This window comes from Centruroides sculpturatus, unplaced genomic scaffold (assembly GCF_000671375.1).
Source record: "Centruroides sculpturatus isolate CEXI.00-Female unplaced genomic scaffold, Cexi_2.0 scaffold76, whole genome shotgun sequence".
NCBI classification, from domain to species: Eukaryota; Metazoa; Arthropoda; class Arachnida; order Scorpiones; family Buthidae; genus Centruroides; species Centruroides sculpturatus.
This window is the reverse complement of record NW_019384451.1, coordinates 1,129,790-1,143,526: the sequence shown is the minus strand read 5'-3', so window position 1 is coordinate 1,143,526 and position 13,737 is coordinate 1,129,790. Positions and strand designations below refer to the sequence as shown.

Sequence of the window (13,737 nt, the reverse complement as noted above, 5' to 3'; positions counted from 1 at the left end):
AAAGACGTTACCCATCCCTGGTCTAAGTGGCGAGGGGGAGGGAAGTGTGAAATACATACTAAGTTTAGATAGAAAAGAAAAGCCTCAATTTAATTTAAAACATGAAGAAAAGGTACTTACATTTTAAACAAGAAAAATTGAAACTGAACATTGTCACTTTCGGGGACCACCACTTCGCCCTTCTCTCTACCGTGTCCCGACCTACTCTCTCTGTCCCTTCTTTTTTTCGACTTTACGACCCTTTGTCTACATTTCTTATTTCCCTTTTACAACTGTACGCAAATGGATTGAACATGGACCGACAAAACCGCATCTGAGGGAGAACGAGGAGGTCCAATATCACTACAGTTACGTTTGCGTGTTTCGTTCACGCGTTGCGTTTGGTCACAACTTACAAGTGTAACACATTAAGTCAAGACATCGCGAGCGATCGACCAAAATTGGTTTTGTGATCGACCGGTCGATCACGATCGACTTGTTGGCCACCCCTGCTCTACTGTATTGAATTCGGAAATATTCTATGCCAGAAAAAATCAGTTGATCGGTTCATTCATGACAAAATTGTTTTGTTTCTCGTCCAGTTCTTTGATTCTTAAATTCAGGTGTTACTTTCAATCCTTCAACTATTTCCTTTGTAGTTATTAAGGAAGATTTGAATCCCAACTTATGAAACTTTTAAAAAAATTTTAAAAGGCCTTTTAAATGTGAATTTGTAATACTGATATCTATATCAGAATTTTGAAATATCTTGCTCACAATATTTACTTCATTCAGTATGTCATATCAAACTTAAGTTCAAATGAAGTAACTTTATTTTCAATTGATTGGATTTCAGATTTTGTTTTCATGTCACTGGTATGTTCATAAAGGATGTCAACAAAATGATTAGAGTAGGTAAGATTCCCCCCAGTTTGACCTTGATTGATGATATCAAAAAATTCTGCATTGACAAAAATATCCTCCCGACTTACAATTACTACCCCTCCCACCAGCTTGCCCCTCACGTTTACTTCAAAGATCCAGGTGATCATCCCATGTATAGGATTTACACTGACTGTTCCAAGATAGGTGACGATGTGGGTGCCGCTTTTGTAGTTTACTCTGGCTTAGGCTATGAGCTACACAACGCTTGCTTCCGTCTAAGTACACACTGCTCAATAGCACAGGCAGAAACTTGAGCTATTTATATGAGCTTAATTCACATTAGGCATAGGAAGGACAAAAGACACTACTTACTCTATCGCATTTATTCTGACAGTAAGGTAGCTTTACACGGAATTGTGAAGTCTCATAGCCGTCCATCTCATACACCACGTTCTCAGACACTTAGATGACAACATTAGAATAAATTTCCAATGGGTCTTGGGTCATGCGGGGGTTCTCGGCAATGAGACCACTGACAGTCTTGCCAAACAAGCTGCAAAGTCTTCAGTCACTAGTAATTTCAGTTACATTCCTACCTTGTACATCAACAATCACGTCAAGAAGCAAATCTTCATTCTCTGGCAAGACAGCTGGGACCTTGACACCACTGGTAGGCTCACCTACACTTTCATCCCCAAGGTTGACACTACTACAATTCTTCTCCACTTTTACCCTAGTTACACCCTCACTCAGCTACTTTCAGGACACGGCAACTTTAAGCAATACTTACATAGATTTAACCTTGCGATTGTGTTATTCAGGAGGACCAAACACCACTTCACTTAGTTTTTTGCTGCAATAGGTACAATCACATTAGCGATAGTTTAATGAGATCTGTGATTCTTGAAGGGTACAACTGGTCTTGCAACCTGCACCATCTCATTCACACACATACAATGTTCCATCATCTATTCGCATTCTCCCTTAGTGGGGCTCTTGAGAACACTCACTCTGGGGACACAGATGGCAATTAGCTTTCTCTTGCTTTGTTTCAACTGTCGGTATATAGCTGCTTTCAACTTTGTATTTTAATTCTTATTTTCTGTCTTCTTTTTCAGTCTAAATTTGGTTAGTCCTAGTTGTAAGTTAGATTAGGAACTTTTAGCTTGGTTTCTGATTTATTTATGTTAGGCTAGGTTAAATTAGATTAGGGTTTGTTTGTTAGTAACCAGACTAGTCGTCTGGTTAAGTTTGTCCTGGGTCATAACCCAGGACAAACTTAACCCTTACGCCTTGCAGTAAAAACTGCATGACAACATCAAACATAGAGGGTACTGTAGCCTTATGTACTCCTTTCAGAGTGATCCTTCCTCTTCTATGGTAGGTAGTTTAATTAGTAAGTTAACTTTAAAAAATAAATTTAAAAATTTTGGGGTCTTGTTCATTTGTGTTTGTTGGTCCATTTGTCTTGTCTAGTTTGTCATTGTGTTCATTTCCTGTTCACGCTGTCTGTCTAGCTGTTAAGTAGTATTAAGATTTGTGATCGTACTCATGTTCAGTTTTATTAGTATTAAGTAGATATAAGTCTTCCTACTAACAGCCACTTGGCACACTAACTTCTATACTTAGCTATTTGTGGCAACACTCAATTATTGGTGTTCACTACACTTAAGTTTTCTTTTAGACCCTTCAGAGGACGACGGCCTTGCAGCCTAAAAACTGCATGCCAACATCAAACACAGAGGGTACTGTAGCCTTATGTACTCCTTTCAGAGTGATCCTTCCTCTTCTATCTCCTCTCCCTCCTTCTTTCCCTCCCCTTTCCCTTACCCTCTTTTCTGCCTGCTAAACACTTTGTGTACCGCTGATGTCTTTCTTGTATGTATGTATGTATGTATGTATGTATGTATGTTCATAAAGGTATTTCAAAGCTAGAGAAAACTGTGGTACTTGGAATCTCACAGATTTCACACTTTTGAGGTGAAATTCCCATATCATTTCTGACAGAGGTTTTGGAGTTAGATGTTTGACATACTCTTTTAATAGGTCCCAGTATATCACAGAACTTGCAAAAATATTATATATGCTTTGTAAAGTCCCAAAAAATGAATTTGCAAGAGATGATTTTTGAAATGTCTCCAATAACTAAATTGAAAATATGACTTTTGCATACAAAATGGTGTGGCACAGGTTTTTTACTTGTGTCATGCCATTTTATATGATAACCATCTAAATTTATCAGTTATAATTTCAGGCCAAGTACAGGATCATTGACATTGACATTTTAGTCTTCTTCATTTTGTTGATTTTCTTGAAGCTGTGATCCTCAGAATAATTCATCTTGTTCTTTGTTCAATGTCAACAAAAAATCCTCTGTCTGTACATTTCCCTCTGCTTCATGATTATCTACCCGTTCCTCAGTTTTCTTATATCTCTTTTCTCTTCATTAAGACAAGAGCTGGCTTATGATGATCAGGATAATTTTTACAAGGCATAATTTCATTTCTGTGAGTTTGATCTTTCAGTAACTGTGAATTACAATATATGTTTCTTCAGTTTGTTGCACGTTTTCGGTTTTTAAAAGTTTTTCGAGGAAGCTCCTCTGTTTTACCGCAATTTCTTCTCTTTCTTTTTTTCCTTACTTTATCAGAGCCACACATACTTTCTTCCAACATCTCTGTCTCTACTAGTCATGTTGTGAAATTGACTAAAAACAATATTATAAAACACATACAAACACTACAAGAAGTACAGGTATACCTCGACTTACGTCGTTTTGAGTTACGTCGTTCCCGATTATACGTCGTTTGTCAAGAAAGTATATGGAAAAATACAAATCAAGTTTAAGTCATTTTATTCGACTTTACATCTGTCCGCCACAAATATTGAAGTCGTAATATCACTAGAAAAATGTTTAAAGCACATAAAATCATATTATAATATATACATTTACAAGTATATACTGTATTTACAGTACGTGCATTCGTAAATTTAAATTACTTTTTTCTGTACTATATTAAAAACTANTAAAGCACATAAAATCATATTATAATATATACATTTACAAGTATATACTGTATTTACAGTACGTGCATTCGTAAATTTAAATTACTTTTTTCTGTACTATATTAAAAACTGAAATTTATTTGTTTGTAAGCTTAAAATAGATCCTTATTAACCATATATTATTAAAAATGCATTAATAAATAAAATACAGAACGGGAATTGGTAATTTATGGTTTAGCCTAGTGGCAAGTAGATTTGGAGACAAGTAAATTCAACTTACGTCGTTTTTCGACTTAAGTCGTTCTCCTGGAACCAATTACTGACGTAAGGCGAGGTATACCTGTATAGATAATGTAATACATAAATAAATAAGGTAAACAATATATATACTTACAATTCACTTTTTTAGTAATATGATTATAACAACGAGTCATGTTTTCCTGTCTTGATAATACATATATTTCTAGTTATATTATTCAATAAAGTTCAATAATATATTACATTAAACACTTGTCATCCTTTTAAATACAAATATTTTATTTATTTCATACTCATGATAAAAACATACAATAATGATACAATAAATGATACAATAAGTGATGTACAATAAGCTGTTACAACATAACACAAGCACAATGAAACATGGTTTTTACTTTTCTCATAGTCTGCGCTAGCTATCTGCAAGCGTAGTGATTGACTCAAAGCACCCAACCTTGCCTTTGATTGGTCGATGTGAAATGTGCACTTATTGCTTGATGATATTCAGATATATGTATATTTGGATTAAAACAAAAAAAAAAAAAAGAAAGAAAAGAAAAGAAAATGAAACCATTTTGATTTTGCAAAATCAGTCAGAGGCAGGGCCGCCGTAAGCGGGCGTGCAAGGTGTGCACCGCACGCGGGCGGCACGTCCAGGGGGCGGCAAAGAGCCTTTCTGGCAAGCTCAGCATAGGTAATCGTAGTTAAACAGGGGGCGGCATAATCGATATTGCACACGGGCGTTCAAACAGCTAGCGGCGCCCCTGGTCAGAGGCACGGGGCCTTGTGCGCTGGCACCATTCACACCCTTCTCAGGCCAGCTCTGACTCCATATTAATCGTTTTGAACAGGCACTCATTCCCATACACCTTTGCTATTTTGTAATGAATTCCACTATTTATGTCCTTATGCAACCAAAACAGAATAGTGGCATGTTGGTCTGATTAGATGACTTTGTTAGCAACAAAGCCATCAATATGTTTCCTGCATGTTCCAAATGCAATTCTGAGTGCAACAAATATATTACTTATCATATGACTAGATCACTGGCTTTATATTGACTCGTCCTGAACATAATTTATGTCATACATTTGACTGCAGTGCTATCAAACAGAAATTTTTTGATAATCCTTTGTACAAATCCTGATACATAAACCACATGTTCACTCAAAGAAAGAAACCCAAAGTCCAGACTGAAGACAGGATAAGTATATCCTGAAAGTTGAGTGAGATCAAATTCCATCCAGGGCCAAAATGCATTTTTTCTTTTGGATCTTGGTTTCTTTCTTTAAATTGAGATATGATATGTAAATCAGGATTTATTCTTTGACTATTTCTGCTTATCAAAAGTTTCAGGTGCTTTGCACTGGAATAAATAACAATACAAAAATTATATACAATTAATTAAATATTTTAATCTAAAGGATTAAATTAGTTGTACACATTAGCCCAGGAATTATAGTTAATTTGAAAATTTAAGTCTATTCAAATGAGTCTTTTTTCCTATGCACTTCCTTTTTAATTCTAATCCAGGAACCACAAACAGCAAGCAATGTGAAGTAAAACTTCTAAAACAGATTAAATTAGTCTTCTAATTAGTATAATAAATTGATAATGCATAAAAACTTTGCCTAGCTTGTTAGCAAATTGTTTGAATTGTTACTTTGTTTATTCAGAAAATAATGTCACAAAATTACAAGTAGTAATAAACTTTCTACAAACCTATAACCAGCATGAAATATGTTCAATTGCTTACGCTAACGTTTTCGGATCCCACTGGATCCTTCATCAGGCTATGTTCCATTCGTAACGATCCGTTAGAATGCCAGCTGTCTTTGGAACGAAATTTCAAATATCGTATTTTGGGTTCCATTCGGAATCACGTGCCTTCCAACTCGAAACTCCAGTTGCCATGTAACGATCTTCTGCTTGTATGTCGGATTATGTATTTTTATGAATAAATTTGTTTGAGCGTGTCGGAAGTTGGAAAAAATGCGTGTAGCTATTTTTAACTTATTATAAGTACCGATGTCGTTTTAATTTGAATCTCCCTTCCGTATTAGGGCTTGCCATGCCAAAGATAACGTGATTTCATCTTTGGAATTAATGGGGGTTGATGAGTCGTAGGCTTTGCATATTTCTATTTGTTCTAACCATCTGAGTTGGTCCACATATGACGTTGTAATAAGGAGTTTGGCTCTCGCGAAGTCCGCAGATATTTCCGGATCCGATGCATATACAGATAAAGCGGTGGTACATCTGTTGAGTATAATGTCCTTTTGGTGTTCCTTCCATCTTACTCCAACTGCTCTTTTTGTGGCTCCAATGTATACTAATTCTCTGTTGCATCTATGGTCAGTGAGCGGCACCGCATACATTCCAGGAAGTCTGTCTTGACTCAGCTTGTCTTTCTCATTGCGCAGAAGATGAAAAATAGAGGGGCATCTTCTATATGCTATGCGCACTCCTTGTTGTCTCGCGATTCTACAATATACGGAAGCTAAGATCGGGTTGTATGTGACAGGTATGATGCGCTTAGAATAAGATCTTAGCTTCCGTATATTGTAGAATCGCGAGACAACAAGGAGTGCGCATAGCACTCCTTATTGTCTCGCGATTCATTTTTTCATTTTCTGCGCAATGAGAAAGACAAGCCGAGTCAAGACAGACTTCCTGGAATGTATGCGGTGCCGCTCACTGACCATAGATGCAACAGAGAATTAGTATACATTGGAGCCACAAAAAGAGCAGTTGGAGTAAGATGGAAGGAACACCAAAAGGACATTATACACAACAGATGTACCACCGCTTTATCTGTATATGCATCGGATCCGGAAATATCTGCGGACTTCGCGAGAGCCAAACTCCTTATTACAACGTCATATGTGGACCAACTCAGATGGTTAGAACAAATAGAAATATGCAAAGCCTACGACTCATCAACCCCCATTAATTCCAAAGATGAAATCACGTTATCTTTGGCATGGCAAGCCCTAATACGGAAGGGAGATTCAAATTAAAACGACATCGGTACTTATAATAAGTTAAAAATAGCTACACGCATTTTTTCCAACTTCCGACACGCTCAAACAAATTTATTCATAAAAATACATAATCCGACATACAAGCAGAAGATCGTTACATGGCAACTGGAGTTTCGAGTTGGAAGGCACGTGATTCCGAATGGAACCCAAAATACAATATTTGAAATTTCGTTCCAAAGACAGCTGGCATTCTAACGGATCGTTACGAATGGAACATAGCCTGATGAAGGATCCAGTGGGATCCAAAAACGTTAGCGTAAGCAATTGAACATATTTCATGCTGGTTATAGGTTTGTAAAAAGTTTATTATTGTATTCTTCTGGCGTGTGTCAATTATTTATTACAACTAGTATTTGATTTGTTAATTTTATTAACTTTTATTGATTTATTATTATTTTTTGACTCTAGGTCAAAGCTCCTTGGGTTAAACATGCAATTTTAGCATCTTCATACTATATTTTACCAAAGTAAGTTAAAATTAATTTAAAATTAAATAAAATTAATGGACTTTTGAGAAAAGTCAATATTTAAATTTGTCTACGTACTGTATTTACTCGCATATAAGACAAAGTTTTTATTCATTTTTCATTGCTTCAAAATTTTAGGTTGTCCTATACGCACGAGCAAACGATTCCTTGCATTTTTGCAATAATTTTTGTGAACCTTGTGTTCACATTTTTTTACTGGATGATCACCCTCTAGTGTTTAAAAACAAAAGTATTTTATCTGGGTTATTTCAATCATTCTTGTGTATTGTCAGGAGTAAAGATGAATAGCAATAGGAAAAGCAAAGCTTTTGAATTGAATTCAAGATTGAAATTCCAAAATTACACAGGAGCACGATATAAATTTTAATCCATTTCCATGTGAAAACAGATGATTATTCGGAGAAACTCATAAGTGTAATCGACTGTTAAGAATTGGCAAAAAAGGTTCTTGTCCAGCTTTACATTAGCAAATTATGTTGTTGATTTTACAAGAGTTCCTTAAAGTTTAAAATGCCAGTAATTTTTGCGGGACAAATGCACAATAAAATATTTATTGTGCATTTGTTTTTAGCATTAATACTATCAAAGAATGATTGAACTACAGATTCTTAAAATTAGAAAAAGTTATAATTAATTAGTCTATATTTGAAAAATTTTCATNGTCTAGAACTTGGGAATAGTGCCAGTAATACCCAAGTCAACTAGTTTTGGATTACTGAATGTGTCAAATGAACAATGGCTGGATACCAAGATTGTGTGTGCATACACACAGATGCACTCTGTATATATTTGATATGATAACAAGTGAATATATTAAAAATAGCTTAATATTAAAATAAATATTTTTACATCACAGTTCAGAAACAATTGTATTAGGTGGTACTTCACAAGTTGATGATTGGAATTGTGAAGTGGACGAAAATGATCATGAAAAAATTTTTAAAGGTTGTTGTGAGATTGTACCCAGTTTGAAGGTAAGTCCATTTTATTAATTTAAAAAGGTATAAATAGCACATTTTGCTAGGAGAGTCATACTATTGAAAATGTAAAATATATAACTTTTCTTACATTGAAACTTTCAAGTTAACATGAAAGCATTCTTACGTATGTGTGATCACTTACAGAAATAAAAAAAATTCTTTTAGCATCATGTCAATATACAAAGTATAAGTTAACACCACACACTTTATGATTATAAGTCCGTCTTTGTCAAATATTTCCATTGTATGTATTTCATGCTGTTTACATTATTACATTTGAGATATCTTATTGTAAATTTATTTATTGGCAAGATATGTAATGTGATAACGACTGAGGCAGTTCAGGTGTTGACTTACCATTCCAGGGAATCAGAGAACAAATCTGGAGGTCTAAAAAACCCCAGGAATTTTTGCTGGTGGTCCATCAGTCCATTGCCACCTGGCTATCCCAACCCATCATTGGTATAGAAGAGAAAGAAAGCCCTCTTGATACCCATTGGTCAGAAAGAGTAAAAAAGTATATAAGATATATGAGATGATCACCAGAAAAGTGGTAGAAATGATGAATGTTTTTCTTTATTAAAGTATAAAAAATATTAATTCAAAATTGGACAAATAATAAATGCCAAAAATATGCAAACAAGTACATCTAGCTACTTTTTCTTTTTAACTGAGGTTAAACTTTATTATTAATGAGTATATTGGTGATAATGCTTAACCTCAAGTTATACTTTCTTTTTGTACCACTTTTCTACTGTATTATTCATGTTATAAATGTAGATTCTTACAATTAGGTTTTGAAATGCCTAAAGTATGTCATTGTGCACTCCACAAGAGATTACTTCAGAAATCCAATCTCTAAATTACCTTCAGTTGGACTTTAGATTCAAACTGAAGGTAATTTTTTTGGCAAAAGCTGAAGAAATTGTATAATGCTAAAAAGTAAAGACTTTTTTTGTTTTATTCCTTGTTAGCTTTACATATTTAATCTCAATTTCAAAGTGCAAAAGTACTTGTCTGTTTTTAACAGTTCACATATTGTTTATTCTTGGCACATCAAAAAGATACATTTTGAGACTTAATTCAAAATAATACTAAGGCAAGTAAGACATTATTAAATTATTTTATTTCTTATTTCAAAACATTTTCTCATATACCATCAATAAAAATAATCATTCCTTGCTTTAACAACTGTAACAAAATCATATTTTTCTAGAAATATTATGAACTAAAAAAAATGACTAATCATTCCTTTTTAAGATTAGTTTTGTTAGTTTCATACTGAAAAGCAATAAATTAAACTATCAGTTATTTTTTCATTTGACTGATAATTTTTTATTTGTGTTAATTCTCTTAACTGAAACAAAACTAAAAATTTGTGAAAAATCCATTCCTTAAACATATTAATGATCTTCTACTTAAGTTTGCAACAAAATGTGTTGAGAAACAAATGTAAATATTATAAAACACAATAAATCGTATTATCATCATAACAGATTATTATTTTGTTTAATGAAAAACAAAGTATTCTACTTGCATACACAATCTTATGTCACTTAACTGTACTGTTTTATTTTACTAATGTGAAATTGGAAACACGTGGGTATCTGCTAGCTGTCACTGTGTACATGCAAGCAATAGCAATTAGGCAATAAACAAACCTTTAGCTTTGGGAAAACCTTTGGACTAAACTTGGCCAAAGCTAATTATTAGGCCAGACACTACTGATCTAGCTAAAAATACATCTGGGGGAAAAAATGACAGATGTTGCCTATACTCAAAAAAGAATCTATTGGGTTGTTCAGAAAGTAATTTCATTTTTTTTTACTACTAGACAAGGGGTGGCCAACAGTTTTTGCCCCCAGGCTGGATTGGAAAGAAAACTTTTTTCACGGGCCGAACCAGAGGTTGCCCTAAGATTTTGAGGTGATGCGAGATCTCATTGTGGTGTCACCCCGTAGAGACTGAATAGATAGAGATTACAGATACATTTTTTACATTATCATGCTTTATCAACACTATGCTGTACTTAAGAGATTTGTAATGGAGGGTTAACTCTAACCGCACGGTGAGTTGTTGACTTTTTTTTTTTTAGGCGTCAGAATTTTTCATCGAGCTATTTGAAAGATTGATCGCGGGCCACATAAATTCATTAGACAGATTAGTCGTATTTTTCCTGCCATTTTTATTCTAAACCGTATTATCATTATATATTTTGACAGCTATAATTTTAAGGCTTGTTTGTAAAAAATTTTGTTTGATTTGGTGCAATTGTTTATTTTTTGTGTCCCATCAAATATGGAAGATCAAAAGCAGCATTTTCGGCATATTTTGCTCTTTTATTACTGAAAAGGTAAGAATGCTGTTCAAGCGAGAAAAAAATTGTGTGACATGTATAGAGAAGATGTATTGACAGAACAACAGTGACAAAACTGGTTTACAAAATTTTGTTCTGGCAATTTCAATATTGAAGATGCACCATGTTCTGGATGGCCAGTTGAAGCCAATGAAAACAAAATAAAGGTAATGATTGAAGCAAACTGCCGAATAAAGACACGTGAAATCACTAAGAGATTAAATTTGTCAAATTGAACCGTTTATGATTACTTGAAACAAATTGGTTTTGTTTCAAAGCTTGATATATGGGTTTCACATGTTCTTAAAGAGATATGCTCTCTTTGGTGGGATTTTAAGGAATTTTTTTTTTTTGGAGCTTTACCAGACAATTTAACAGTTGATTCGAAAGTGTACTGCCATCGAGTAAACAAATTGAGTAATATCATCAAACAGAAAAGGNTAATTTTAGGGAAGAGATGAGTTTATCAATGGGTTGGCAGGCTTTACTTGACAGCGGAGTTTAATTGTTTATCTTATTTAAGGGTAACACAAGAGTATGCATGCACATAAATCCCTTGTTCAATCTCTTCATCTTACAGTTTGATTATATATTTGAATATTATATTCTAGAATGAATTTAGACGATCCAGCTAATTTTGAATTAAAAAAATCTGAGGAAGAACTCAGAAGGAGTTAAGAAAATGTTTGTTATTTGTTGTTTAACCTTACTTCGCACCAGTTATTGGTTTTAGAGTGTGTTATATTATCATTATCCTGGTGTGGTATTCATTTAAAAACTAGAAGTATGACTGATTTTCATAAAATTTTACTGCCTAAAATATTTCAAAGGATAGAAAAGAACACCTGCAGTAGCTTCTTAATCCTGTAAAATGATAAACCAGACCAAAGTTTCATTAAGCTTGATATTGTAAATTGAAGTTAATTCCCCAAAAGATAATTTGAACTGTGATCAAATGAGTTTACTTGTGAGTTTGGAGTTGCTAGGAGTTGACCAAATGACTGTTTGTCACTAGCTCTAAGGCAGTGTTTCTCAACGGGGGCAATATCGCCCCCTTGTGGGCATTTTTCCATGTTGAGGGGCAGTAACAATTTTCATGTTGAGGAGTAACAATTTATATTTTGTGAGGCGAAAAACAATTTTCTGGGTGATATAGTAAAACATTATATTAAGAATAATTAGATATTTTATTCATTATATCGTACAATAATTAAACAAATAACATTATACTAGTCACTAGTCTATTCAATGCAGTATGAATTTGGTGTTAGCCTTGACCCTGGGCATTAGAATTTTGAAGTGAAGGGGGCGATAATAGGTAACGGTTTTATTGAAGGGGACGATACCATGTTGAAGGGGGCAACGATTCATTAGAGGTTGAGAAACACTGCTCTAAGTTTAGAGTTAGTTTGTTATTGTTGCTTAAAGTAAATGCAATCACCAGGAATGTCTCCACTATAAAAATTTTCTGTTCTTTGTAAGTTGCATAAAGAAGAAAATTTACAGATGATTTGAAGTATTTTTGCATAAAGATTTACTTTTACAAACTTTTTAATAAATGACAATTTGTATGTGGCAGAAACAGATTGTTGTAAACCAGAAGTTATCTTAGGAACGCTTTCAAGACATTTGGGTGCACTTAAAAGTCAGATACATTAAATCTTATAATAAATTTATTATTATAAAAACTAGAATGCTTTTTGTTTTTTAAACTCTTAAAACTGAAGCAATGACACTGAATCACAAACTGCATAGTGTACATTTTCTAGATAAAACAATGTCAAATTGCTATAAAAGCTATAAAAATGCATGACATCCCAGGTAAAGGTCCTTCAATACCTAATATTGAAAGATTGATCACGGGCCACATAGATTCATTAGACGGGCCAGATCTGGCCCGTGGGCCGTATGTTGACCATGCCTGACCTAACTCAAACTTTAAGAACATAAATACCAATTGATGAAGTCAGAACAATGGTCTAAACCAGTATTTCCCAACGTGGGGCCACGCCCCATGGGCAATTGGATTATTAAGGGAGGCAATTCAAAATTGGACTCGTCCACAGTTTACCTAACTTCTGGTTCTGGTTAATATGAAATCTACAAATGCAATTATTTTTTATACAGAATATTATGTTTGTTTTTACAAGTAAGTTAACCATATAGCTGCTGCATATGTTAGGGGGCATAAGAATTTTAGAAAGGCTTAGGTGAGGCATAGCACAAAAAAAGGTTGGGAAACACTGGTCTAAACCAAAATGAATCCAAAAACATACTAAAAAATATAATAAATAAGATGACTTGAAACTATCATTTTCTAGCATGTTCACATTATTTTATGATTATTGAGAAAACTAGATATAGTTTCTTTTGAAGAGTAACTTGAAATATTAACTTGGGTATAATTTTTTTTTAAATTGAAAAAATGGATTAGATTACTTTGCATTCAGTTGTTCATTTAAATAATATAGCAACAATCTTTGAAACCAATAACTGGTGCGAAGTAAGGTTAAGCAACAAATAACAAATGTTGTCTTAACTCCTGAATTCTTCCTCAGGTTTTTTAATTCAAAATTAGCTGGATCTTCTAAATTCATTCTAGAATATAATATTCAAATATATAATCGAACTATAAGATGAAGAGATCAAACAAGGAGAGTGTAGTAGTATTCTTATTATGCTGTACCACCGCACTCTCCATGTACGTGATGGACCCTGATATTTCTGCAGAATTCTCCAGA

The 13,737-nt window shown here is 33.9% G+C and overlaps 1 protein-coding gene across 3 annotated transcripts in view; it reads left to right on the top strand.

The window, feature by feature from the left end:
• The window catches only part of LOC111620567 (D-aspartate oxidase-like), a 67,221-nt gene extending 56,538 nt beyond the window's left edge, over positions 1-10,683 (top strand). For all 3 annotated transcript variants that reach the window (XM_023362514.1, XM_023362516.1, XM_023362515.1), the window contains exons 8-9: positions 7,581-7,639; positions 8,517-10,683. In XM_023362514.1, coding sequence (XP_023218282.1) covers positions 7,581-7,639; positions 8,517-8,652 — 195 coding nt within the window. In that variant the 3' untranslated portion in view covers positions 8,653-10,683. The remainder of the gene's footprint in view (positions 1-7,580; positions 7,640-8,516) is intronic.
• The last annotated feature ends 3,054 nt before the right edge of the window (positions 10,684-13,737 follow it).